Here is a 26,677-nt window from a genome sequence, read left to right as displayed (position 1 = left end):
CTTGGGTTAAAGAAAAAGAGTCTATCTGGATCTAATGACTCCTTTAATGATGAAAGCGACCCTATAAAGTTGCATAGGAAGGTTTCTGAAGTTCTGCATATTGACCTGAAATATCCCTGAATATATCCCAAATTCAGCTACCACCTGGTTCAATAGATACACAGTCTTAATATAGGTGCCTATAGTTCAAGTCAGGTTTTTAAACTTTGAGAATGTCACTTATTAACTCCTCCCCTCCACACGCACACACCCAGCATGGGGATGACCCATGATGACGACCATGCCAACTGCACTAGCCACTCCCACATCATGTCTGGTGAATGGGTGAAAGGAAGAAACCCGAGCAATCTGTCATGGTCGTCCTGCAGCCGCAACGACCTACAGAACTTTCTCAGGTAAGAACAGCTTTGTCTCACTTTTTTAAATTCTTTTATATAACTAACATAATTAAATGACTGAACGTGACTGAAATGAACTGAACTATGAATTGTTATAATTAATTTAACATAATTAGCTGAACACATTTCTAGACCTCTTTTATAAAAAAAATATAATCAGAAATGCATTTAAAGTATAATGTAGGTGTATTTGATTCATTATTCTTTATATGATAATGTTTTTCCTCTAAAACAGATCTGGAGCTAGCATGTGCCTACGTTACACGGACCCCAGGAGCCGTCACTCGATCCGCCTGTCTTCCAAGCTTCCAGGGATGCACTACAGCGCAGACGAACAGTGCCAGATCCTGTTTGGAACCAATGCTACTTTCTGCACCGACATGGAGGTACGCGTGCAGCTCACTCCTTCATTATTTAAGGTTTTATTGGTGCTGTGGTTGGTAGAATTGCTGCCAAGGTTCAACTTGCGTTTTCTGCCATCTGATTACTTTTCCAGTACTACAATTTCCTCCCATAGTCCAAAAACATGATTGTAAGAGAGATTGCAGTTTATGATTAAGTATAGATAAAATATAGTTAGAGTGGCTCAGGTTATCTTGAGCTATCTATATAGTTTTGCTGCTATAGGCTTAGACTGCTGGAGGGCATAGGGACCCTTTTTCATCATTCTGCTTCATTCTATATCTATTCTCCCACTCTGCAGAATCTGTTAGTTCAATCTCTAACGTTCTGCTCTCTCTGCTTTTTCTCATAGTAGCTTTGCCTCGTGTGTTCCTGTTTGGCTGTGGTTTCTCTCCACTGTCGCTACAAGCATGCTTAGTGTGAGGGATTGTCTTTGATTGAATGAGTCGCTGCAATCAACTGGTTTTCCTTGGAAAATTTTGAATCAATTTGACTGTATGATCTTGTGACTGTAAAGTGCCTTGAGATGACATGTGTTTTGAATTGGCACTATATATATATATATATATATATATATATATATATATATATATATATATAAGCTAATATCTGTATGAAACATTGCTGTAAAAAAGGAAAAACATAAAGTAAAAGCGGATCAGATTGCAATGCTTGACCCCCCTTTCTGTCTCCTGTTTGTCTCCGGTGGTTTTCCAGCATCTTATGTGTGCTGGCCTGTGGTGTTTAGTAGATGGGGATCCATCATGTAAGACAAAACTAGATCCTCCTCTGGAAGGAACAGAGTGTGGAACAGACAAGGTATGATTTGCTGCCACGGCAACAATGATTTCTCTCAGGATATCTAATGTTCTGTAATTACCGACTAAAACATATGTGTCCATTTTTACCCTTTGTGTTTATTAGTGGTGCAGAGGAGGACAGTGTGTGAGTAAGGCACCCATTCCTCAACATGTGGATGGAGATTGGGGTCCTTGGAGTCAGTGGAGCATGTGTAGTCGCACCTGTGGCACCGGGGTCCAGTTCAGACAGAGGAAGTGTGACAACCCCCCGTAGGTCACTTTTGTGAGGGAGTTAAGAGGAATTAAACTTGTTTTTTAGGCCTTTAAATAAGTTGTACCTTCTTCTGTGTGTCGGCATGTTTCCACAGGCCTGGCCCAGATGGGCGGCACTGTCCAGAAGCCAGTGTGGAGCACAAGGCTTGTCAAGGCCAGCCTTGTCCCAAAGGGGCCCCGAGTTTCAGAGACCTGCAGTGTCTTTCATATGACCAACATGGCAGCAAGATGAAGGGCGGACTGCTGACTGCTTTTATTGATGATGGTGAGACACAAGCAGACAAACACCTCTTAAATCATCAATGCGGATCCTCATGATCGCTGTCCAAAATCATAAAGGTACATTCACACCAAGTGTGAATTTCACAGCTGGAGCCAAGGGTTCTCTTCTTATTTCTTTGTAGAGGGTGGATCCTGAGTGAAACAAAGTGAAAGTGACAAATTTGGGGAGACGAATGGCATGATTTTGCGCAAAATTGGCGACATTTGATCACCGCTTTGCCTGTGAATGAAGTCGAAGAATCTGAACTTTTGTTGACTTTCGTATTGTGAAATCCAGTCATGGACTAGATGTGGCTTTGAGCTACTGTGAAGGTGCGCAGCGAAGGCAAGATTTTTTTTAAATCAAAAGTGGAATATGAAGAAAATAATGCTGACAAATGATGAAGTAGGAATGCTCTAGAGAGGATTTAAGGGGGCTTTTAAAAAAGCCATATTTAATTTAGCCCTAGAAGGACTGTTTCGTCGTCCTACCTCCAGAGCAGATGGATGCCGTCTCTCCCCAGCTCCGCTGTTTTCTGCCTGGGTAAACCTCACTGATCCTCCATTCATAAGGTGACCAGATTTCTGCAATCTAATTTGGGGACTTTTCCAGCTCATAGATCAAAATAAATACATAAAAAAAAATCCAAATAGGAAACAGGGACAGTGATGCTTTCATTCATTTTTACATATTTATTAATATTTAAACAAAAAGCAAGTGTGGGATCCAGGATTGTACCTCTTCAATTTCCTAAGATAGATAATATTAATCAATCAATAGTGTTTATTAGTGCCATCTGGTCATTCAATCTTCTCTGTCATCTTCCCTATAGAGCAACATAACATTGTATTCAGGAACAGGCCAGTTTGCATCAATACAGAGTCTGTGGGAATTTTCTTCTTTTTCTACCCAAAAAAAGTAACTTTTTTATATATATACAAATTGAAAAACAGATTTTTTTTTTCTACATGATAACTATAAAATAAAAATGGCCTCCAGTTGTTTATGCTGTGTCCTGGACAGCTGCAGTGCATTGGGTCGCCTCCAGCAGCCTGGATTAAAATCTGTGTCACTAATAAAAAAGTTACTTTAGATTTTTATATTCAGATTAAATTACAACCATTAAAACTCATCTATAAATCTGGATCATTCTCATGAGCAGATTGAAGCAGCCACACCAAAAATACAACAATACAGCCATTACATGTATAAATGGATGAAAAATAATCTCTCAGAGCATAAAAATAATGTGTCCTTTAATAAAGTTATAATGAAACCTAATAGGGATATATTTTCACAATTATAAACCTGTTTTCCATTCATGTGTTCATAGATACAGCTGTGCTTTTTGTTTTAAATACACTGTTATTATTTTGATTGGATGTAAATGTGAAGATTATATCATCCTAGTTATCCCTGTTATAAAAATCCACAACAAAAAGAAAATATCTGGGCAGAAGCAACACATATGCTGGATGCTGGTGGGGATTTTTTTTTAATGTCATATTGAATTAAGCGCTTAATTTCCGCATATTTTGATCCTATAAATTTAATAATAATATTGCGCATGCTCTCCTCGAGCTCAGAGGAAGTTGGAGAGGAGCAAGACGGGAGGAACAGCAGAGGCTGGTCTGGAGGGCAGCGGGGCGGTAACAGAGGATGTGGGATTTAAGGGCAGTGATGGGAGTAACGGCGTTGAAAGTAACGGCGTTACTAACACCGCTACCTTTTTTTAGTAACGAGTAATCAAAATGATTACTCTTACTGTAACTATAACGCAGTTACAATTGCCGACACCCCGTTACTGCACGTTACTCAGGTCACACAATTAACCTTTTTTATGATAGGACTCGTGCGCGCGTCATGAGAGAGGAGAGGATGGAGAGTGCGGAGGACTCCAGCGGCAAAACAGCCCTTTCCAGATGGAAATACCGGTGTTACGTCGAGCTGCGTTTCCCCATCAGATACGGTTTCCCCTGCATCTCCGCACAGTGCAGGCGGCACGATTCACTGCGCAAGCGACAGGAAACACTCATGCTCGCTAAAGGCGCGTAACAGCCGCCCTGTGCTCGCGCCACAGGAGAACTATGGAGAGTGTGAACGATCATTAGCGTATATGGAGAAAGAGAGAAAGATGGATGGATGGATGGATGGATGGATGGATGGATGGATGGATGGATGGATGGATATAGCTAAATGTTGCAGGATTTCAGAATTAGACATCCCCAGTTATTAATTTCATACACTCGCAAAAGTAACGCAATAGTTACTTTTACTACTAACTAGTTACTTTTATTGTGGAGTAACTCAGTTACTAACTCAGTTACGTTTTGAGAGAAGTGGCAGCCTAGTGGTTAGGGCATAGGGCTTTGAACCCTGAGATTGGGAGTTTGATCCCCCACTCCCCCAGACTGCACCTCTGGGTCCCTGAGTAAGACCCTTAACCCCACACTGCTCCCCTGGCGCTGCACAATGGCAGCCCACTGCTCCCCAAGGGGACGGGTTAAATGCAGAGATAAATGTGAGAACAATAATGTTCAATTTATTTTAATTCAATTCAATTTCAATTCAGTTTATTTATATAGCGCCAAATTCACAACACATGTCATCTCAAGGCACTTTACAGTTCAACCAGATCATACAGTCAAATTGATACAAAGTTTTCTATCTAAGGAAAACCAGTTGATTGCATTGACTCATTGACTCAAATACAATCCCTCACACTAAGCAAGCTTGTAGCGACAGTGGAGAGGAAAAACTCCCTTTTAACAGGAAGAAACCTCCAGCAGAACCAGGCTCAGTGTGAGCGGCCATCTGCCGAGGCCGACTGGGGTTCAATGAGACAGAAGCAGAGATACAAAAAGCAGCTGTAAAAGGCGGCCCTGTCCAGGAAACACACAGCCAGGCAGACGAGCTCCAAGGCAGCTCCCATGCCAGAGGACGAAGAGAGCACATCCACTCAGTCACGGTCAGAGAAACAGGACCACACTGGAAAACAGGCCGATCTCCAATATCTATAAACAAGGGTGTTGATGGAAGCAGCACAGCTGATGTTTCTTTCCAGGATGGAGTCACAGCCAAACAGGAACAGACGAGGCAAAGCTACTCTGAGGAAAAGCAGAGAGAGCAGAAGGTTAGAGATTGAACTAACAGATTCTGCAGAATAGGAGAACAGAGAGAGAATGAAGCAGAATGATGAAATGGGGGTCCCTATGTCCTCCAAAAGTCTAAGCCTATAGCAGCATAACTATAGAGATAGCTCAGGATAACCTGAGCCACTCTAACTATAAGCGTTATCAAAAAGGAAAGTTTTAAGCCTAGCCTTAAAAGTAGACTATATTTAAGTAACTATAACTAATTGCTTTTTCAAAGTAACGTGCTCAACACTGTTTAAGGGTAACACAGCATAGCTGCGTCCAGCCGGCTGTGATAATGAACTTCCTTGTCTGTTTTAAAACTGGTGCACTCTGTTCCTCAGCTATACGTTAACAGCTGTTTCTGTGCACAGTGTGCTCATGCGCTCTTTCTACCATAATAACAGTTCACGTGCAACATTTCACCCTCATTCATAAAACGGTAAATTCGGGACATTCCTGGAGGCAGCTTTAGCTGGAAACAGGGGGTCCAGAACAGTTCATAACTCTCTGGCGAGGTTACTGACAGGTACAAACAGCAGGGCTCATATCACGCCGATTCTAAAAACTGGCTCCCAGTCTCTTTTCGTTTCCATTTTAAAATCCTGATGCTGACCTTTAGGGCCTTCCTCAGTCAGGCTCCCTCCAACATTAGGGACTTGTTGCGTCCTTATACCCCCTCTAGGAGGCTAAGGTCTCAGAACCTGAACCTGCTCATGGGCCCTCGTGCTCGCTACAGGACCAGCAGAGATCGCTCCTTTCAGGCGTTCGCTCCGACGCTCTGGAACGATCTCCCACGTTTCTTGCGGTTACTTGATTCTCTTGATGTTTTTAAGAGTGAAATGAAAACCTAGTTGTTTAAGAATGCATTTTAATTCCAGTAGATTAAGGGTTGTTTTATGACCGTGTCTTTTGTGACTGTAAATGTATTTTAATTTTGTGAAGCACTTTGTGACCTCTATGTCTGTGAAAGGTGCTATATAAATACATGACTTACTTAGTTACTAAATAAAAAAATACTGTTTATCTTTTACAAGTTTTTTGTTTTGTTTGTGTTTTATTGTAAAAAAGAGCATACAGTATTAAAAAAACAACTAATCTTTTAGGATTTGATTCAAATTCGGGTTGCTTCAGCACCCCGAAAATAGGCAAAAACGCCTTTGTCTTCTAGGCTGTGGTCCCTAAACATGATAGATATGACTCGCATAGATGTTACAATTAAAAGTGGCCTCCTGAATTTTTATTTTTTCTGAGCACACATACAGTCAGGTTTGATTACTGTCTGTTAGTTTTCATTTATTAACATTTTCATGTTTTATTTCAATATTCATTCATAGAATGGTAGTTTAACACCATGAATTGCTTGATGATCTTTGATTTCTCCCTCTGAATTTGGGCTGTGTGTGTGTCTGTGTGTGTGGATGAGCAGATAAGCCATGTATGTTGTTCTGCAGCCCTGTGGATCATAGCGTCCCAGTCCTGATGGCCGATAAAGTTATTGATGGGACACCCTGTGGACCTTATGAGTCTGATCTCTGTATTAAAGGGAGTTGTAAGGTACGTACGCAAAATGTTTAACCAAACCAATTATAGTCTTTAATTAATTACATTAAGTGAGTTTCTTGGATAATAAATACAATTGTTATTTACACTTTAGAGCAAAGGATAGTTATATTATGAAAAAAAAATTAAGGCATCAAAAATCTAAATGTTTAGCAATATATATATATATATATATATATATATATATATATATATATACAAAAAATTAGGCCAATTCTCAAAAACCCACCCTTGACCCAGAAGTCTTAGCCAACTACAGGCCTATCTCCAATCTTCCATTCCTTTCAAAGGTGCTGAAAAACGTAGTTTCTGCTCAGCTTCAGGACATTCTAAAACAAAATGACCTGTTGGAAAAATTTCAGTAAGGTTTCCACAAGGGCCAGAGCACAGAAACAGCCCTGGTCAGGGTCACAAATGGCCTGTTGAGGACAGCAGACGCTGGCTCCCCATCTCTTCTTATCCTCCTGGACTTGACTGCAACAAGTCTCTGAGTCTGTCTATCAATGGTTTTCATCATACCTCTCTGGAAGAACTGAGTATGTCACCTTGGGAAAGGCTAAATCCTTGGCTCACAAGGTCACCTGTGGTGTCCCTCAAGGCTCAGTGCTCGGTCCCACCTTGTTTAATCTGTACATGCTCCCTCTTGGCCATGTCATCACTCACCATGGGGTTTCATTCCATTGCTATGCTGATGACACTCAGCTGTACCTCAGGACAAACCCAACAATTTCTGCTCCTCTGCCACCATCAACTTTGACCACCTGCCTGGAGGAGGTAAAGGTTTGGTTGAAGCACAACTTCCTTCAGTTAAACAGCTCCAAGAAGCCATTTTAGTCGGCACCAGGTTTGTTCATATGACATCAGCAGAATCAGCTTCTCTGGACAAACTCTTCCCCTTTCAACATCTGTCTAGGTGTTAAAATGGACTCGCATTAGGCTTTTTTTTCAGCTGCTCGCAGGCTGTGGAATGCTCTCCCTTGCCACCTGAGGACCCCACAGACTGTGGATGCTTTTAAACGTGGCCTTAAAACCCACCTTTTTAGGAGAGCTTTTAATTGAACTCTTCCCCCCTTTTTTTTATTGTCTTTGATTATTTTATCTTTTCTTTTACTTTTTATCTCTCATGCTCTCCATGTATTTTAATTTAGCACTTACCTGTTTTACAATGTAGCACTTTAGGATTTGTTTAACTATAAAGTGCATACAAGTCCAAAGTATTATTATAATTATTATAAAAAAAAAATTATCAAATAATTTTTTTTTTTGCATGTCAAAAGCAGATCCTCTGTACATTTCAGGCCCACCACCTTTTCCAATTAGTGACAGACTGAGCTGATTGTAGAGTTAATGTAAAGATCTAAGTTTATTAATTCAATTCAGTTTATTTCTATAGCGCCAATTCACAACACACTTCATCCCAAGGTACTTTACAATTCACCAGATCATCCAGCAAGATTGATTCAAAGTTTTATATCTAAGGAAAACCAGTTGATTGCATCGACTCATTGACTTGAATACAATCCCTGACACTAAGCATGCTTGTAGCGACAGTGAAGAGGAAAAACTCCCTTTTAACAGGAAGAAACCTCCAGCAGAACCAGGCTCAGTGTGAGCGGCCATCTGCTGAGGCCGACTGGGGTTCAAGGAGACAGAAGCAGAGATACAAAAAGCAGCTGTAAAAGGCGTCCCCATCCAGGAAACAGGCAAACAGACGAGCTCTGAGCCAGCTCCCATGTCAGAGGGTGAAGAGAGCACATCCAGCCACTCAGTCAGAGAAACAGGACTACACTGGAATACAGGCCAATCTCCAACATCTATAAACAAAGGTGTTGATGGCAGCAGCACAGCTGATATTTCTCTCCAGGATGGAGTCACAGCCAAACAGGAACAGACCAGATGAAGCTACTATGAGAAAAAGCAGAGAGAGCAGAACGTTAGAGATTGAACTAACAGATTCTGCAGAGTGGGAGAATAGAGATGGAATGAAGCAGAATGATGAAATTCACTGATTAGTTCATTGGTTTCAACCCTTTGGCCTATAATATTAGTTTTTTATGCATGCAATCCAAACTGCAGGCACCAGGATAATAAAAGCAAACAGCATATTTCGGCATTTTCAGTTAATTTAGGCTTTAATAAACTGTTTCTGAGGAGTGATCATAGCGATGTGCATCAGCAGTGCTGCCTGTCTCCCTTCCAGCTCCCAGATCAGCGACACGCTGCTTCAGCTGCTCAGACACCGCTGTTCCTGCTGCTCTAGACGCGCTGCAGACAGCATGTGGTTTAGAGGGGTGGTCTGAAGGGAGAGGCATGGTTGTGTATGTTCAAAAATATAGCTTGCTGGAACCGTTTTTCCAAGATCTCCTACAGCACCTTTAAGTACTCAACATTCCCTGTTTTCTACAGAGTGACTGAAACAACTCTTTTGTTTCAGAGGATGATGTGTGGATTGGAGGTTCTTCCATTACTGTGGAGCTATAGAAGCAAAGAACATGTTTTGTAAATGAAAATTTTAGAAAATGCAATCCGGACATGTAGCTTAAAAAAACTTCTTAATAAAAAAAAGGTTTTAAGAGAAACTGTGTTGTTTTCTCTGATTTCATTTCTTCAACTTTTTATTCAATAAAAAAAAAAATCTTTTTAACAGATTGAATATTTTCAAATATTGTTTTCTCTTTCTTTCTTTTTTTAATTAGTTTTACAAATTGCATTATTTTCAAATTCATTCCCAATACAAGCGATCTCTCTTGACCGATAAAGTCAGATGTAAGAGTTTGTATGTTGAACGAAAAAGGGACGTTTTCCCAATACAAATATGTTGTATACTCAGAGACCTATATGATGCGCAATGATGTGTACAACCTGTATGTCTTTATAATATGATTTTGCAACGAATGAATATTCCCTCTTTATATCGTCTTTTGTCATTTACTTGTCCCTGGCAACATGGCTGACGTCATGCATGATTGATGGACCCCAAGTTCAACCTGTTTGTTCCCGTTTGCAGAAAATCGGCTGTGATGGCATCATTGGCTCCTCAGCAAAGGAAGATGCTTGTGGTGTTTGCAATGGAAATGGAGACTCTTGTAAAATTGTAAAAGGAGACTTCAACTACACCAAGGGAATGGGTAGGAATGTCTTTTTTATTTATTTATCTTTCCTTAGACAACAGTTAATCAGTCCTGCCCGAAAACTGCTGAGTTCATGCAGCAGTGATAAAATATTATATATTTTTAAGGAAAGACATAGAAACGTTCTAGTATTTGACAAATATGTGCTAACTGCCAAGAACAATATATCCAACATTTTTAAAGGAAAAGTCCGGTCAGTAAGGAATAATATATTATTATTATTTAAACCTAAAACTAATACGTTGGTGGTGATTTAATGAATTTACCGTTTACCAGTAAAGAAATAAAAACAATATTTTTTGTTGCGATCACTGAGTCCGGGAGCGGCCATTTTTGCCCAAATATAGTAACATCTCACTCCTGAAATCTCCCGGCAGTGACGTCACGGTGCGGTAAGCCTAGCGCCATTCTCCCCGCTTTGCAAGCAAAATCCATGGGAACTACTAGACACATCTGCAATCAACAACAATTATTGAAGATTTCCAGAGGACTTCACCATTGAAATTCACCAGAGCTATAGTGAAACTGACAATGCCCACGTGCATGGCAGTTGGATGTTGAAATATATCGGGTAAAACTGAAAAAAAAAAAAAGAGTTATTCCACCTTTCTGATTCCTGATCCTCCACGGACGAGTTGGTCGTTGGATTGCCAACTTGAAGAGGAAGGATTTGCCATCGAACTTCTGAACAGAGAAAAAACACGTAATATGTAGCCAACATTTGGAAGAAGAATGTTTTCAAGATGACTTGGATAATAGCGCGTTGTGACAAACACCAGATACAGCACTGGGACTTGATCAACAGCCGATACCGCACCGTGACGTCCCAAACCAGTAGGTGGCAGTAGTGCAGTAGTAAATGAAGGTAGTAATTCTGAACTGTTTCGCCACAGTTCACAAAAGGAATATATTTTCATTCTTGGTTTTTTTTTTATGGTTTAATGCTGACAGCGGGTTGCTTAGTGGCGCAGTGGGTAACACTGCTACCTTGCAGCAGAAGGGTTCTGGGTTCAATTCCTGGTCTTTCTGCATGGAGTTTGCATGTTCTTCTTGAGCAGGCGTGGGTTCTCTCTGGGTACTCTGGCTTCCTTAAACAGTCCAAAATCATGACTCTTAGGCTTCTCCAAATTCCTAAGTTGTCAGTGTGTGTGTAAATTGTTGTTTGTCTTAATTGTCTCTGTGTTCCCCTGCGATGGACTGGAGACCTGTCCATGGTGTACCCCACCTCTCGCATGTGCACAGCTGGAGATAGGCACTAGCACCCCTTGTGACCCTGCTTGGGATAAGCGTGATGGAAAATAGATGGATGGATGCTGACAGCTCTGCAGGAATAGAGATCACAGCTTTGATGCAGTAACTGTCACCCAGATTTCAAAGCTGAAATCTTGCCCTTGTCCCTATGAGTGCCTCAAGACTGGTTAAAACTTTCTGTAAGACCTCTTGATGCCCCTGGGAGCACGTCCAAACGCATTGGTCTGAACAAACCCTTAGAGATGAGATGAAAAGCCCAGCTATCAGGAGAGGCTCAGAGTAGAAATGCTTCTCCTTTACATTACAGAGTCTGCAGAGGCGGCTCAGACTTCTTCTTTAATTTTAGCAAGAATTGCATTTATAGTTTGCAAATATTTAAAGTTTAAAATTTTTATTTATTTGATATTTATGTGTTTAAAATAACATTAAACACTAAACAACTTCAAAGACAAAATAAGTAGATTATATTTGCCGTTGTGCAGAATACCAGGAAATGCGGCGTGGCAGCAAAATAATGTGTCGATATCCTTTTTAGGACTATTTGAAGTTTCTGACCTGCTGCCTTTCTTTTGATTTGGTTTCCAGAACTCAGTGATGATAACACAGTCAGTGTTGACATCACTGAGCCGTTCCCCTCCACCGGTCTCTGTTCCTGACTGTTTTCTCTTCTTCTTCTTCTATCAGGCTACATTGAGGCTGTGGTGATTCCTGCAGGAGCATGGAGAATCAAAGTCATGGAGGACAAACCTCTGCAAAGCTTTCTGGGTAATGTCTATAACAGGGTATAATTAAGCTCTTGAAAAGTGTTTGTTCAAATAATATGTTATAGGAGGTAGATCAATTTTAATTAAGATTAATTTTATAGTATCAATTTAAAACAAATATTGTCTCAAGACTCTTTACAGACACAATTCAATCAGTTATGTAGTCTAATAGATGAAAAGTCTCTATCTGAGGCAAACCAGCTGATTGCATCCAGGCATTTCCCCCTGGATGAGCAGGTAGAGATATTTACATGCATTCCGTCTTTGACTCTACGGTAGTCCGTCATTCATCCAGCAGCAGCGGAAGTAGAGAAAAAAATTCTCCTAACAGGAAGAAACCTCCAGCTGAACCAGAACCAAGCTCAGTGTGAGCGGCCATCTGCTGAGGTCGACCTGGGTTCAAGGAGACAGAAGCAGAGATACAAAAGCAACATAGAAGCACTGATCTAAAAACACTTTCTATGTTAGAAAAGCTAACAGTAAACTAGCTCCACAGGTGTCTCTGTCTGGGAAACAAAACGGTTAGTCAGACGAGCTCTGTCCCAGTTTGTATCTCGCGAGATGAAATAGAAAACATCCAGTTAGTCACAGTAAAGTGAAGCCGATAGCTATGGCTAGTAGAGAAACAAGACTGAATCAGTTGACTTCATCTATATCATCTATAAAAACTCTATCATCTGTAATCTAAGGTAGAGGTCTTCAACAGGAGGTTGGCGACCTCTAGGGAGTCCACAGAGGTACTGCACGAGGGTCGCTAAAGTTTTGGTTGATTAGACTTTTTTTATTATATTCCCCCCTGGCATTTTATTGAAATGTCTTTAAATAAACAGTAACATGAATTCAACACACTGTAGTAAACAGATAAATGGAGGCAGAAGATGTCTTTCAGTCATCAATGCACACATTCAGAGACACACAGGAGCTCTTTCAAGCTGGGCACCGTTTCATTCACAGCACCTGTCCCATCAACCAGAAATCAGAATCAGAAATACTTTAATAATCCCAGGGAGAAATTACTTTCATTACATTACTCCATCTGTAATAGATTGACTATATGACCAGTTTGATAGAACACACTTTCATATAATATATATATAATTAGGGGGTCCCTGCTCCATTTTGCCATCGGTTTGGGGGTCCTTGGCCTGGAAAACGTTGAAGACCCCTGATCTAAGTTGTTGATGGCAGCAGCACAGAAATTATTCCCATTCTTTGTTTCCCAACTGACCGTTTCTCAATTCACAAGAACACAAGTACAGACCTCACCATTTATGTTCTTGAGAAGAACAGAGGAAAGTGTGGAGTTAGGGAGAACAGGAGCACAATGACTCAATTTATTCTAAGTTGTTCTAAATTGTGTTTTATTTAGATTATTTACAAGGAAGCAAAAGTGACCTACAGTTAATCTTTGAAATGTCTGAACTTTAACAGAGGGATGCACATCCTTTCTCATGTCTTAGAGATGAAATGAATGACAAATACTGATTTTATTATATATATATTGTTCCAGTGTTTTTATTGTCATCACAGTTTCACAAGTACAGAGCAACGAATTTAAGTCTCTGCATCTAACCCATCCCCTTGGGGAGCAGTGTGATGCTATTGTGTGGCGCCCGGGGAGCAGTGCAAGGGTTAAGGTTCTTTGCTCAGGGACCCAGAGTAGCTGTGGGGGGCCGTGGGAGTGGGGCTCGAACTCAGAACCTCAGGATTCCAAGCGCGATGCCCTAACCACTAGGCCACCACTTTCCCAAAGGGGAATAAATTATAAATAAATCTGACTGACCTAATCCAATCACTGATTTCCTTATAGCTCTGAAAGACTCCAGCAAGAGATCCATCAACAGTGATTGGAAGATTGAACTTCCTGGAGACTTTGAGCTGGCTGGGACCACGGTGCGTTATGTGAGAAGAGGACTGTGGGAGAAAATCTCTGCCAAAGGACCGACTAAAACTCCCTTACACCTGATGGTAAGCAGCCAGCGGGTCCTTCCACATGAATCAAAGATGTCCTCTGTCTGTATTTATCCAAACATTGGGGTGGGAAGCTAATGTGAAACATAGGGTTATTAAGGAAGCAAAAAGTTATTCATGAAGCACCTTTCAGTAACTGCTAAACAAAAAAAATCACAATAAGTTAAAACATAGAATATACTCACAGGCTATGGGAGAATTTACTGGATTCAGTAAGAAATGAATAACTTGGAGGCATGAAATGAAACTTTTTCCTTTTACCTGCAGTAACCTAAACAGGATGACTCAAATATAAATAATATTTGCAAGATCAGCTCCAGAGACCGTTATTGTCATGAAACGGACAGATGGACCCAGTATTCAAGGTGAGACAGTCAGTAGGAAAGTTCAGCCAATGAGCTGCCAACCAGACGCGGCGTGCGTCGCCCAGAGTGTCCCTGATGCTGAAGCTCCAGAGGACTTGCAGGAAGCCGATCCAGCAAAGGGAAGATGGAGCAGAAAGGAACAGTTCAGGAATCCAGGAAACCTGCGCTCGATCAGAGGTTCTAACCCAAACAGAGGGATCCAAAGCCTTGATCCAAAGGGATCCAGGCTTCCAGGAATCCTTAGAGCGTGAAGGAAGGTTCGGATTCATACGAGTCCAGAAGCGTACCAAGACGGACACACACAGACACAGACAGGCAGAATCCAGTAGGTGTCCAAGGATGGTTCAGGCGAGTGGGTGAGAGTAGCCTGACATAGTCCTACTCAATTCTAGACAGAATATGAGTCTGACACTGCTCCATAGAGCTGTGATTATGGGGTGTGTTTCGAACGAGCCAGGAAAAAAAATGCCTCTGCACTCAATTGGATAGACCTACAACCAATAAGAGCAAAGGAGTGCGTGACGTATGTTAAGCAACCAAGGGAGCCAGCTGATAAATTAAACTTTTGCCGAATCCCGTATGAAGGACGCCAAAAACATCTTTCTTTTCAACAAATGCCGTGATCGCGTTTCTCTGTTCCTCTTTTAAAATTAATTTGCTGTCGATATCTTCTAGAACAGACCTAATAGCAGAATCTATATACCTCAACTCTCCAGCGGCAGCCATTGTTGTTGTCACCCAAGCGCGCTTTGGTGATGTGGTTGATTATGTTCCTGTTGATCATCTGTCCATCATCGTATAAAGCCCGCCCTGACAATTTGATTGGCCCGACCAGATATTGGGCGAGCATACTCACGCTACTGTTGAACAATGCCAGACCGAACTTCCCGACCTCAAACGTTGTGGGCGGGACTATGTTCAGAATGGCACCCAGGCTAGGGTGAGAGGGAACGGGATCAGGAAATCAGAATCACTCGGGAAACGCTGAAATGGTCTCACCACTGGTTAGAGCTCATGACCCGCGGCCATTTTCAAAGAACCGTGGTGTGAAAGGTGAGCTTCAATGACTGCCTGAAACCGTAGCTCACCATAGATATACACCTGAAAGTGCGCAGGCACAGAAAAACATAGCTAACTGTGGACAAGCATGTGCAGCAGAGTGTCTGCAAAAGGGGCGGGGACATCTCTGCATTCATCGTGACACCTACACAGACAGCCTAATTTCGAAGTATAAATCAGCCTTACTGGAGCCAAGGCATCATTTTTAACCTGAAAACTCTTTCAAGCCTTACATGCATGTCCCGGCTGTCACATTACCTAGATCTACCTCTGTAAATCTTCTTCTGCTCTGCGTGGTTCCACTGCATCATTTTTAAGTCGCCGTGGTTCCCTCCTCCTTCAGGACGAGCTGTAACTCCACTTTGCCCTTTTTAGAGCCCATCCTTTCTATGACTCCATCCAGCCACAGGGGGGCGACCTCTCGATACTCATTAAATCTGCCACAATAAGCAGATCGAGCTCTTGGTCTTCTGCTGGGGTCTGAGCTCCAGAACAATATTTCCATTCAGTTCAATAATGTTCTGACTGTGAGTCTCTCCAGGTTGAACTGAACATCATCCGCCTTATCAAGCCTTCACAAGCTTTGACCTCACTGTGGTTCTCTTTGCTGTCCCCTTAGGTTCTGCTGTTTCATGACCAGAGCTATGGAATCCACTATGAGTACACCATACCTCTGAACACAAGCCAGGACCGGGTCAATGAGAAACAGACGGAGCCACAGAGCCTCTATATCTGGGCTCACAGCAGCTGGCAGAACTGTACTGTCCATTGTGGAGGAGGTAAGAGATCCACATGCTAAACACAGCCGCGCAAAAATAACCACATCCTGTGAAATTATTTCCCACTTGATCATAAAACAAACCGAGATCATCAGAAGCCTGGACTGATAAACATCTCTGGGTCTGCTCAAGCATTCAGGCTCCTTTGGTTGGAAATGAAGGGCCAAAAACATAATTAGACAATTATTGACTGGTCTACTTTATACCACTGCATACGATGCTCTGCATTACCCTTGGTGATGTATGGGTTGGATGCAACAGGTCTGCCATGGAAAGTTATTCCAAAAAGCTCTTTCAAGCTAATCAGAAAAAACATGAAGTTTGCAGGCCGTTAGCGATCGTTCCTTCAGAAAGCTGGCAAGCGCTCAAAATGTGCATTTCTATCCATCAGTTTTCTAAAACCTCCAGTTTGTTATAACACCATTAACAGATGATGTCAGGAGAGAGGAACATTTACGGCTCGACTTCCACAAGTTTCACAAGTAACATCCTCCCACACTTCCCTGCTAGCATTAACTGAGTTCCTGAGGAGGTCAATTCAATTCAGTTTATTTCTATAGCACCAATTCACAACGCATGTCATCTCAAGGAACTTTACAGTTCACCAGATCATCCAGTCAGATTGACTCAAAGTTTTCTATCTAAGGAAAACCAGTTGATTGCATCGACTCACTGACTGGAAGGCAATCCCTCACACTAGGCATGCTTGTAGCGACAGTGGAGAGGAAAAACTCCCTTTCAACAGAAACAAACCTCCAGCGGAACCAGACTCAGTGTGAGCGGCCATCTGCTGAGGCCGACTGGGGTTCAAGGAGACAGAAGCAGAGATACAAAAAGCAACTGTAAAAGGCGTTCCCGTCCAGGAAACACACAGCCAGGCAGACGAGCTCCGAGCCAGCTCCCATATCAGAGGATGAAGAAAGCACATCTAGCCAGTCACAGTCAGAGAAACAGGACTACATTGAAAAACAGGCCATTCTTGAACCCTTTATAAAGCACCAATTCACAGGACACAATCAACTCTAACCTTTTCTTAGGAGGTTTATTTTATTGTATTTATTTTATTTAACTTTTTTAAACCCGTGGCCTTGGAAGTGATTGAACTCCATTTTAACTGTATTGATGAGCTAGTGCAGGGGTCCTTATCTCCAGATCTCAGGGTCCAGTCTCCTGCACCTTTTAGATGTTTCTCAGCTTTAACGCATCTGAGTCAAATGACCAGGATACCAGCCCTCAAGACCTGGACCTAAAGACTCCTGAGTTAGCAAGTAGTTTAGGTAATATATAGTGCATTTTTTCACCTAGCTGCTGGCACCCTAGATTTCCTCAATAAAAGCAATAAAGGTTAAATGTATTCTAGTCTGTTCTGATACTAATGTCCCTGGTTTTACTGTCAATTAATGGATAATTTTGATTGATACAAACAAGAGCAGGAATGAGCCTAAATGCTAAGATGGAGTCGATAGAATCACTGAATGTTTTCTAGATTTTAGGAGGAAAGGAGCCTTAAATGTTTGTGTTTGTGTGCACAGGTGAGAGGAGCACAGTGGTTTCCTGTATGCAGATAGTCAATGGCAGCATGGAAGTCGTCAGTAATGACTATTGTCGCTCCGAGACCCGGCCCCGGCCCAAGGTGCAGCACTGCAACACTCTGCCCTGCCAATACAGGTAAGCCTCCCAGAGACACGCCCACTTTCAGAAACACGTTCATATTCAGACCTCTGTTTCATAGACTTACCATTGACTTCCATTGCGCGTCTATTGACTTCCATTGACTTTGGTTTGGTTTTCTATGGTGCCCAATGGTTAGAGAAGAATTAATATATGGGGCTGAAACAATTAATTTGATTAATTAGTTATTGACATAATCATCACCTAATTCAGTAATTGATCAATCGTTAAGTGGAGTAGACAGACATGCAATTAGCTGAACGAGCAACCTGTTCCGAGTAGTAATTTTCCTTAAACCATAAAGTTATATTCAACTGCTTTATTTAATCTAAAAAGATAATGTGGTTTGTGAATATTAGGTGGCATAGTTTTAGCTTCACATGGTTTAAGTTCTGCATACATCTCATTTAAAGCGTCTTTTGCTTTCTAATTATTAATTGATTAATCTAAAAAAATTGACAGATCAGCACCAAAGCTGCCGCTTTACTAATATAAAACATTGGTAAATATTGGTTATTGGAATAAATGGATATCAGTTATCGGTATATTTGTGTCATTTCATCAATACTAATATGTAACTTTATCTGCATGCTCTCTATAAAGTTATGTGTTTAATGGTTTTGCTGTCTTTGGCTTCTGCTCCTCCTTCTGTACCAACATTTCCTCCAGTTTCCTTTAAACTCTTTTCGTTTGCATAATCTCTGTGCAGCAAACAGCTCTGGTCATTTACAGGGTTGTGTTGCGTTAGTAAATCATATATTCCACAGATCTGCTTTTGTAGTTTCAGAGTAAAATAAACATTTGTAAACGTTTATGTTTTATTCTCTGGTGTTGATTTCTAAATTGTCATGTTCCATTTTATTAGTTTTACTTGGAAAAACTCGATGATTTTGTGTTTTAATTGAGGAAGCTTACCCAGGAGCATAGGTGACAGACGGGTCTTGCATCGGATTATTAGCGGCAATGTTGAATGTTTTTGTCCCCATTAAAGGAACTTTATTTCACACTAAAACTGCTTTACCTGACATTTTCCACAGGTGGATGACAGGTGAGTGGGGACCCTGCTCTGTGTCCTGTGGTCGGGGTCTGCAGCAGAGAGAGGTGTCTTGTGTTTACCCCTCACTAAATGGCTCACTCATGCACACCAAGGACTCGTACTGCAATGGAGAAAAACCTAAGGTCCAACGGGGCTGTGAGGTCGACCCCTGCCCTTCGACGTGGGAGGCTTCCGAGTGGTCAGAGGTTAGGCTTAACCATTTTCTTAAAGTCGTAGGGAAGTCATATTTAAAAGTCAAATGTACTCTTTATCTTTATCAATCTTATATTAACGGTCATCTGTCAACCAAATGTTTTTGGTTGTTGCATCTTGATTCATGTGTCACAGCTAATATACGCAACGGTTGAAATAAGAATAATTTCCTTTCCCATTGAGTTCCGTCCCAGTGTTCGCGGGGATGGACGTCTGTGTCTTCAGCAGGCAAAGAGCTAACAGAACTGGCAGCGTTGCGAGGCAAGGGCTCAAACATGTACGGCTGTAAGCCTTCTACACCAAACCAAGCTCCAGAACATCTTTGTCCCAGCTTTCCTCATCTAAATGAAAAATGGATGATGGAGGAGACTCATCCACGACCTCCGACACTAAACTCTCCTCTTCTTGCATGTTTCCTCTGTCCATAGCGTTCCTTGACAGCGTCGTTTCTAAGTCACCAATTTAGTGCTACTTGGTCCCAATGGAATTTCCCTTTGGGACCTACTAGCACTAAGTTTATTGAAGCCTTTAATGGCCAAGCTCCATCTGATATCAGAGATCTGATTGTTCCTTATGTTCCTAACAGACAACTTTACTCTGAATCTGCAGGTTTACTAGTGGTTCCTAGAATTTCTAAAAATAGAATGGGAGGCAGATCTTTTAGTTATCAGGCTCCTCTCCTGTGGAACCAACTACCAGTTTTAGTCCGTGAGGCAGACACCCTGGCTACTTTTAAGACTAGGCTTAAAACTTTCCTTTTTAATAAAGCTTCTAGTTAGAGTGGCTCAGGTTATCCTGAGCTATCTCTATAGTTATGCTGCTATAGGCTTAGACTGCTGGAGGACATAGGGACCCCTTTTTCATCATTCTGCTTCATTCTATCTCTATTCTCCCACTCTGCAGAATCTGTTAGTTCAATCTCTAACGTTCTGCTCTTTCTGCTTTTTTTCATAGTAGCTTTGCCTCATCTGCTCCCGTTTGGCTGTGACTCCATCCTGGAGTTAAATATCAGCTGTGCTGCTTCCATCAACACCTTTGCTTATAGATGTTGGAGATCGGCCTGTTTTCCAGTGTAGTCCTGTTTCTCTGACCGAGACTAAGTGGATGTGCTCTCTTTATCCTCTGACATGGGAGCCGACTCGGTGCTCGTCTGCCTGGCTGTTTGTTTCCTGGATGGTGCTGCCTTTTACAGCTGCTTTTTGTTTCTTTTGAGTCAATGAGTCGATGCAATCAACTGGTTTTTCTTTAGATAGAAAACTTTGAATCAATTTAACTGGATGATCTGGTGAACTGTAAAGTGCCTTGAGATGACATGTGTTGTGAATTGTGGCTATAGAAATAAACTAAATTGAATTGAAATTGAATTAAGTTACTAACTGGTTAGCAAGATGCTTCCGACAAACCGGCCACAACCAAACTTGCTTGTAAACCTTCCGGCACAACTACCCCCTTGATAAATGACCAATCCCATTCACTTTATTCACTCGTGTAAAGTCGTGCACCACTCGGGAGAATTAGGAAATGCAACGGTTGGAATAGCTGCTTCCCTACGACTTTAACATTATTTGGATTTTCTTCTACACTAACCACAAGAAAGAAATATGGCATGTAAATATACATTCTTGTAAACAAAATCTATTTTACATAACAGTAATGTTACATTCCTGAACATTACTCCCCTGATATTTTCCAGTGTTCATCAGAGTGCGGTCAGGGTGTTCGCAGAAGGACAGTGCGGTGCAAAAACCCAGAAGGGGGCTGTGATCCTTCCTCTGAGCCAAGTCAGGAAGAGCCTTGTGAGAACGAGTCTGGATGCTACCAGTGGAGATTTGGAGACTGGTCCAAGGTATGAATCAATGTAACACCTTGGTTACTGTACGGTTAAAGCTGAGCTTAGGATGGAACCCGTATTAGTCTGCCAAGAATCGGTTCATTGAGAAAATTAGTTTTTTTATTTATTTACTAGTAACTCAATATGTACGCAAAGAGGTTTTTCTTTATTGGAGTTTTTGTAGATCAATTTATTTAATCAATATTGGTTGGTGTTTGAAAACAATTAGCTTTACGAGGCATTGCTGGGCGGTTGGGCTTTAATAATCATCATCTGGCCTTCTTCTTTTAGTGCCAGCAGATGGCGTCACTTCTGTTTATGTCTGCTCATTGTACCTGGTCCTGGAATTCTAGCTAAACACTAGCAGGACAGCTGAGTGTATATAACCTTATTTTATCATGATCAAAGGATATTCGTATAAATTGACTATGTACATTTAATCCTTCCATTTATTAGCAATACTTGACCTTTTTTGTTCTTTGTCTCCATGTCCCCCAGGATAATACTTACCTTCAATTCAATATTAAATCCTTGCTTAGTCTCTGAGGAGTTTTCCAGTTAAATGTATGATTATAATGTTCACAACAAATTAAATGAAAATAGAGCAAATATACAAAATAAAATGTGTCACCTGAGGGAAACTCTGTTTTTCAGTATTTTTTCCATCTGTGGTGCAGTGGTTTGTTGCAGGTTGGTTTGTTGACCAACCTTTAGGGAGTTTTTCCTTCCTGCAGCTTTTCTACAGATAGCCGTATGTTGGACATAATGAATAACTCTCTCCTGTTATTTCAGTGTTCATCTACATGTGGAAAAGGTCTGCAATCACGAGTGGTGCAGTGTATGCACAAGGACACCGGTCGTCATGGAGACAGCTGTCCGTTAATTTTGAGGCCGCCGATTTACCGATCCTGTTTCCGGGAATATTGCTTCAATAAAGGTGATTTGTATGGCGTCAGGATTCAGGCAAAAGTCAAAACATGCAATAAATACTAAATACTTCAAGCAGCTTTACTTCATACAGTCGCCCATAAACTGCTCATGCGCATGTTTAAGGTTTTAAATGCTTCTCAAGAACATACTTGGCGAGAACACGAGTCCGTACTCACGTTCTTGTGAATTGAGAAACAGCCAATGTTATATCTAATGAGGACTTTGCAGTTAGCTTGAAGTTGCTTTGCTAATAGGAAGAAGAGTACAAGAGTATTTATTAGACATGTGGATTTTTGGCAGAATTCTGACGCCATACTGTAGATGTGATCCAGATTCCTCTGATCTGTAGCTTGAATGTTTCTGAGCTCGTTAGCTTCCTGTGGCTCAGTTAGCTTTGCTTTTCATTTTGGTGTTTCTGATCTAAAACCAACAGATGCCTGAAGGAAAGCTGATTGGATAAGCTGGTTTTGCTCTGCAGCCCCACAGCTGATTGAGGAGAAGAGAAGAACGTTTCTCAGCAGCTGCTTGTATGGAGTCAGCTTCTCTCTGTTTGGGAGTGAAAAGGACCAACAGGGGGCCAGTCCCTCCCCCCTTCATAGCTTTTAATTTTTGGTTTCCTTATAGTAAGTGTTTAACATTAAAGCAGTGGTTCCCAAAAAGGAGGCGCCTCCTATGGGGGGCTTAGTGTAATTACAGGGGTTTGGGGAGGTCAAGGTAGACCTAAACTGGATGGAAATTTGAAAAAAGGAAAATCAATCTATCAATCTCAACTTGATATTTTATATTTTATTCTTCAAATTTTTTTATTTATTTTATTTTTTTTTATAGATTTTATATTTTTTTATGTTTAACCCTTTATAGAGCACTCAGTGAAATACTTTGAAAATCTAAATTTCAAGTCAAAAGTATTGGAATCCAGGACAAGACCTTATTACATTTGGAACATTAAAAAATATGGATATTAGGATGGCAACAATTTATGTCAATGTAATAACAAAAAACACCAACTTTCCTGAATATATTAAGAAAAAAAAACAAAAGAAATTCATGAAAAACACTCTGAGTAAAAAAAAATAAAAATGTTTTGGTGCAATAGCAATATAACCTTAGAGGCATTAATGTTGATACTGGCACTTATATGTTTTAGTTTGTAAACCTAAATATAATTGTTAAGTAGGCTTATTAAGTTTTGAACTTTTCAATTAGCTTTTTACCTTTTTTTCTTGACTTAACTTTTTTTTCTTACTTAATTTACAGTAGGTAATATATCGTTTAAGGGCTCATTTAATTGGTCAAATGCCAAAATAAGATGTACAGCCATGTAGGTTCTTTACTGAATGGCTGGATATAGATCTAGTGCTTCTAGAAGTTGCTGGGGGGGCACTCCATTTGTAAGAGGTTGGCAAAAGATCAAAAATGCTAACTTGCCCTATAAAGGGTTAAAAGATTTTCTAATTAGAATGATTCTCTTTTTAATTTTAATTTCTGTTTTTCCTAGTGAGTTTTTCAGACCACAGAGCCCAAAACTGTTCCCTCTTGACCAATAAAAATTCTGTTACTAACGATCAGCAGACCAATCCAGATGCGTCTTTCCTCCTCCAGGGGAAAGCCCGCCCCCAGAAGTGAATAGAACGAGATCTGGAAAAATGCATTTATGAGGAATTCATGAAACTTGAACTGAAAAAAAGAAATTTAAAGAGAATTAAAATATTAAATCTTTAAATAAAATAAAAACAGAAAATACAAAATTTGAGAAAAATCAGTAAAAAAAAAAATTAGGATATAAAATATAAATAAATTTGAAAAGAAAAGAAGAAAAGGCTTTTACTACATATTACTGCAGTTGACGTTGACAGGTGTCCAAAGGGGGGTTATCAAAAATGTTCTTTAATTGGGGGGGCATCAAGAACAGTTTGGGAACCACTGCATTAAACCACAATGTGAAAAACGTTTCTATGGTTAAACTAATCAGAAATCTGGAATTTGAAGCGATTCTTCTGTTCCATGGATTCAATTTCCACTTAAACTGCTCTGTTATGGAGGACCAGTTCTACCATATGTAAAAATGAATACAGAAATAAATAAATGCTCAATAAATAAATGGGCAGAAGGTGACCCTCTAAGACACTCCCCCTCCTCATCTGCATAATGAGGCAGAAATGGAAACAGAAATGTAAAATCGACAGGCAGAAATAAATAGCATTGAAGAAATAATTAGAGTAAAAAAAAAAATACAAAGGAAGAATAAAACAGACACAATTATTATAATATGTACATAAATGAATACTTAAAAACATAGGTAATTAAAAAAAAGGTTGAAGATTATATTACAAAGGTGAATAAATAAAGAAGTTAATTAAAAGAGATATATACATTTATGTCTCAATTCATAATTTAATTTCTACCTACATTTATTTTTTTTATTTTTTTTTTGGGGGCAATTAATTATGCTTATTTATTTATTGAGCATTTATTTATTTCTGTTTTAAATTTTAAATATGGTAGAGGTGGTACTCCATTCTCTATAGATAAACAAAAACAACAAAAGAAGACTTGATCCACCTTTTTAAACTGTCTTAGTAGATTTTAGGTTTATTTTAATGCTGACGTTGTGTGGGAGTGTTTGTCTTTTTAAATACTGGTGCTATAATAATAATACATTTGACAGAGAACTGATACCTAAACTCTACCTTAATGAATATAAAGAAATATTGGTTTTATCTAAATGAAGATCGGAATCAATCTTCTGTGACAGTGAAGAACTTTATTTTCCAGCGCTGCTGTAATCTGCTAATATAACCATATAAGGAACATTTTAAGTGTAAAAAATACATGATATGAATATACTTAATCCATTTTGTTTAAATCTAAATAATGTGTAACCTAATCAGATATGTTTTGCTGTCGTTTTATATCAGTTTGCCATGTGTTCTAAATTAAAAGGATCTTATTGCTCATGGTGAACAAGAAAACAAAAGATCAATAAGAGTATTTTATAAATTAGCAGGCAGCTAACTATCCTAGGTCTGTCATTTCATTAAATACATCTAAAGGGCTTTTTCTAATTTGCAGAAGTAACAAAAAAAAAAAAATTGTGTATTTTTTTTTTTTTTTGCCAATACAAAAGTGAACTTTTATTTTTGTATATTATACAGATCTTTTAAAGGGATCCATGACTAGTTGAACATGTTGGCCTATTTACTTAAAATTAGCTGTTTGTGATACATAAAATATCTTCAAAAATCATAAATCCTTTGTTATATTCTTCACCTATGGAAGTCTCCATTTTTTCTCCCTGTGCAATGCATGCTGGGTAGCTGTTTAGGTCAGACAGGACTAGAACAGATTAAATACAGGAAGGCTAACATTAGTAGAGCTGTTTTTTATCATATTGCATTTCTTCAAAGTTTTATGAGTCGTTATACATGAGAAATCAGCTGAAACCAATAAATGTGATTGGTTTGTGATCTACTGTTTCCTATATTAGCTAGTGCTAGCACCATTAGCGGAAGCTAACATAAAATCAGAGTGGAAGAAAATGAAAGACTGTTTAAAGTGACAGTGAAGCATCTCTCAGTCGTTTTAACTCATCGTTCTGATTTATCTGAGAAAATGTTTGATCCTCATGCTAACCGCTAACAGCCTGAGTTAGAAACTGGAGCTCTGGGTTAGCATCTCCTAGCAGCAGCCAAACAAACACCAGCTTCTTCAGCCAAGTCTCCCCTCCCATTCCTTATCTTCATATCCTCGTGATTTCTACTTGGGCTCTGGTTTAAAGTGAATTCAATTCAGTTTATTTCTATAGTGCCAATTCACAACAAAGGGAGTTTTTCCTCTCCACTATCGCTACATGCATGCTTAGTGTGACGGAAACTTTGAATGAATCTGACTGGATGATCTGGTGGAACTGTAAAGTGCCTTGAGATGACTTGTGCTGTGAATTGGTGCTATAGAAATAATCTGAAGTTAATCTGATAATACTGACAGGATAACCTGATTTAGTGTTTTTATAACTTTCTTTTCTGACTGTCCCTCACACTAAGCATGCTTGTAGCGACAGTGGAGAGGAAAAACTCCCTTTTAACAGGAAGAAACCTCCAGAAGTACCAGGCTCAGTGTGAGCGGCCATCTGCTGAGGCTGACTGGGGTTCAAGGAGACAGAAGCAGAGATACAAAATATATCACACCTAAGCATTGCATGCAATGTATTTCTCCATACATGAGGCATCTTAAAGCAGTCATTGCCAACAAAATCTTTTGTACAAAGTATTTCGATAAGTGTGTTCAATACTTTTTCCCTGTGCCATTATTGTACACAATTTAATTTCTGGAACTCTATAGCTTCATTTCTTTGTATGTGTGGATCGCATGGATTGTTACTGACATCTGTTGTAAACGTCATGTCAATAGCACATTTTTAAAACATTTTTACTAAAAGAAATGGTGCTGTGTTCATTACTTATTTTGCCCCCTATGCATGTACAATATGTACATGCATAGCGTGTATGTTTACACACATATATATATATATATATTTTTTTTTTTTTTTCACTCATCTGTTTTGAAACTAAATTACTAAATTTTTTCATTCAATATATTACTCATCAATATATTTTTCTAAATATAGTTATACATCTCCGTCCTGGAGAGAAATATCAGCTGTGTTGCTGCCATCAACATCTTTGTTTATAGATTTTGGAGATCAGCCTGTTTTTCAGTGCCGTCCTGTTTCTCTGACTCTGGCTGGATGTGCTCTCTTCATCCTCTGACATGGGAGCTGGCTCGGAGCTCGTCTGCTTGGCTGTGTGTTTCCTGGATTGGGCCGTCTTTTACATTTGCTTTTT

General features: G+C 40.0%; 1 protein-coding gene across 1 annotated transcript in view; it reads left to right on the top strand.

The window, feature by feature from the left end:
- adamts17 (ADAM metallopeptidase with thrombospondin type 1 motif, 17) overlaps positions 1-22,418 on the top strand; it is a 40,401-nt gene extending 17,983 nt beyond the window's left edge. The window contains exons 9-23 of the mRNA XM_038270837.1: positions 255-395; positions 634-784; positions 1,518-1,619; positions 1,725-1,870; positions 1,969-2,138; positions 6,699-6,826; positions 9,840-9,960; positions 11,899-11,979; positions 13,789-13,946; positions 15,993-16,152; positions 17,685-17,820; positions 18,861-19,065; positions 20,766-20,918; positions 21,696-21,840; positions 22,267-22,418. Coding sequence (XP_038126765.1) covers positions 255-395; positions 634-784; positions 1,518-1,619; positions 1,725-1,870; positions 1,969-2,138; positions 6,699-6,826; positions 9,840-9,960; positions 11,899-11,979; positions 13,789-13,946; positions 15,993-16,152; positions 17,685-17,820; positions 18,861-19,065; positions 20,766-20,918; positions 21,696-21,840; positions 22,267-22,274 — 2,005 coding nt within the window. The 3' untranslated portion in view covers positions 22,275-22,418. The remainder of the gene's footprint in view (positions 1-254; positions 396-633; positions 785-1,517; positions 1,620-1,724; positions 1,871-1,968; positions 2,139-6,698; positions 6,827-9,839; positions 9,961-11,898; positions 11,980-13,788; positions 13,947-15,992; positions 16,153-17,684; positions 17,821-18,860; positions 19,066-20,765; positions 20,919-21,695; positions 21,841-22,266) is intronic.
- The last annotated feature ends 4,259 nt before the right edge of the window (positions 22,419-26,677 follow it).

Source organism: Cyprinodon tularosa, unplaced genomic scaffold, assembly GCF_016077235.1.
Source record: "Cyprinodon tularosa strain WSP-4 unplaced genomic scaffold, ASM1607723v1 ctg78, whole genome shotgun sequence".
Taxonomy (NCBI): domain Eukaryota; kingdom Metazoa; phylum Chordata; class Actinopteri; order Cyprinodontiformes; family Cyprinodontidae; genus Cyprinodon; species Cyprinodon tularosa.
This window is presented reverse-complemented; position numbering and strand designations above follow the sequence as displayed.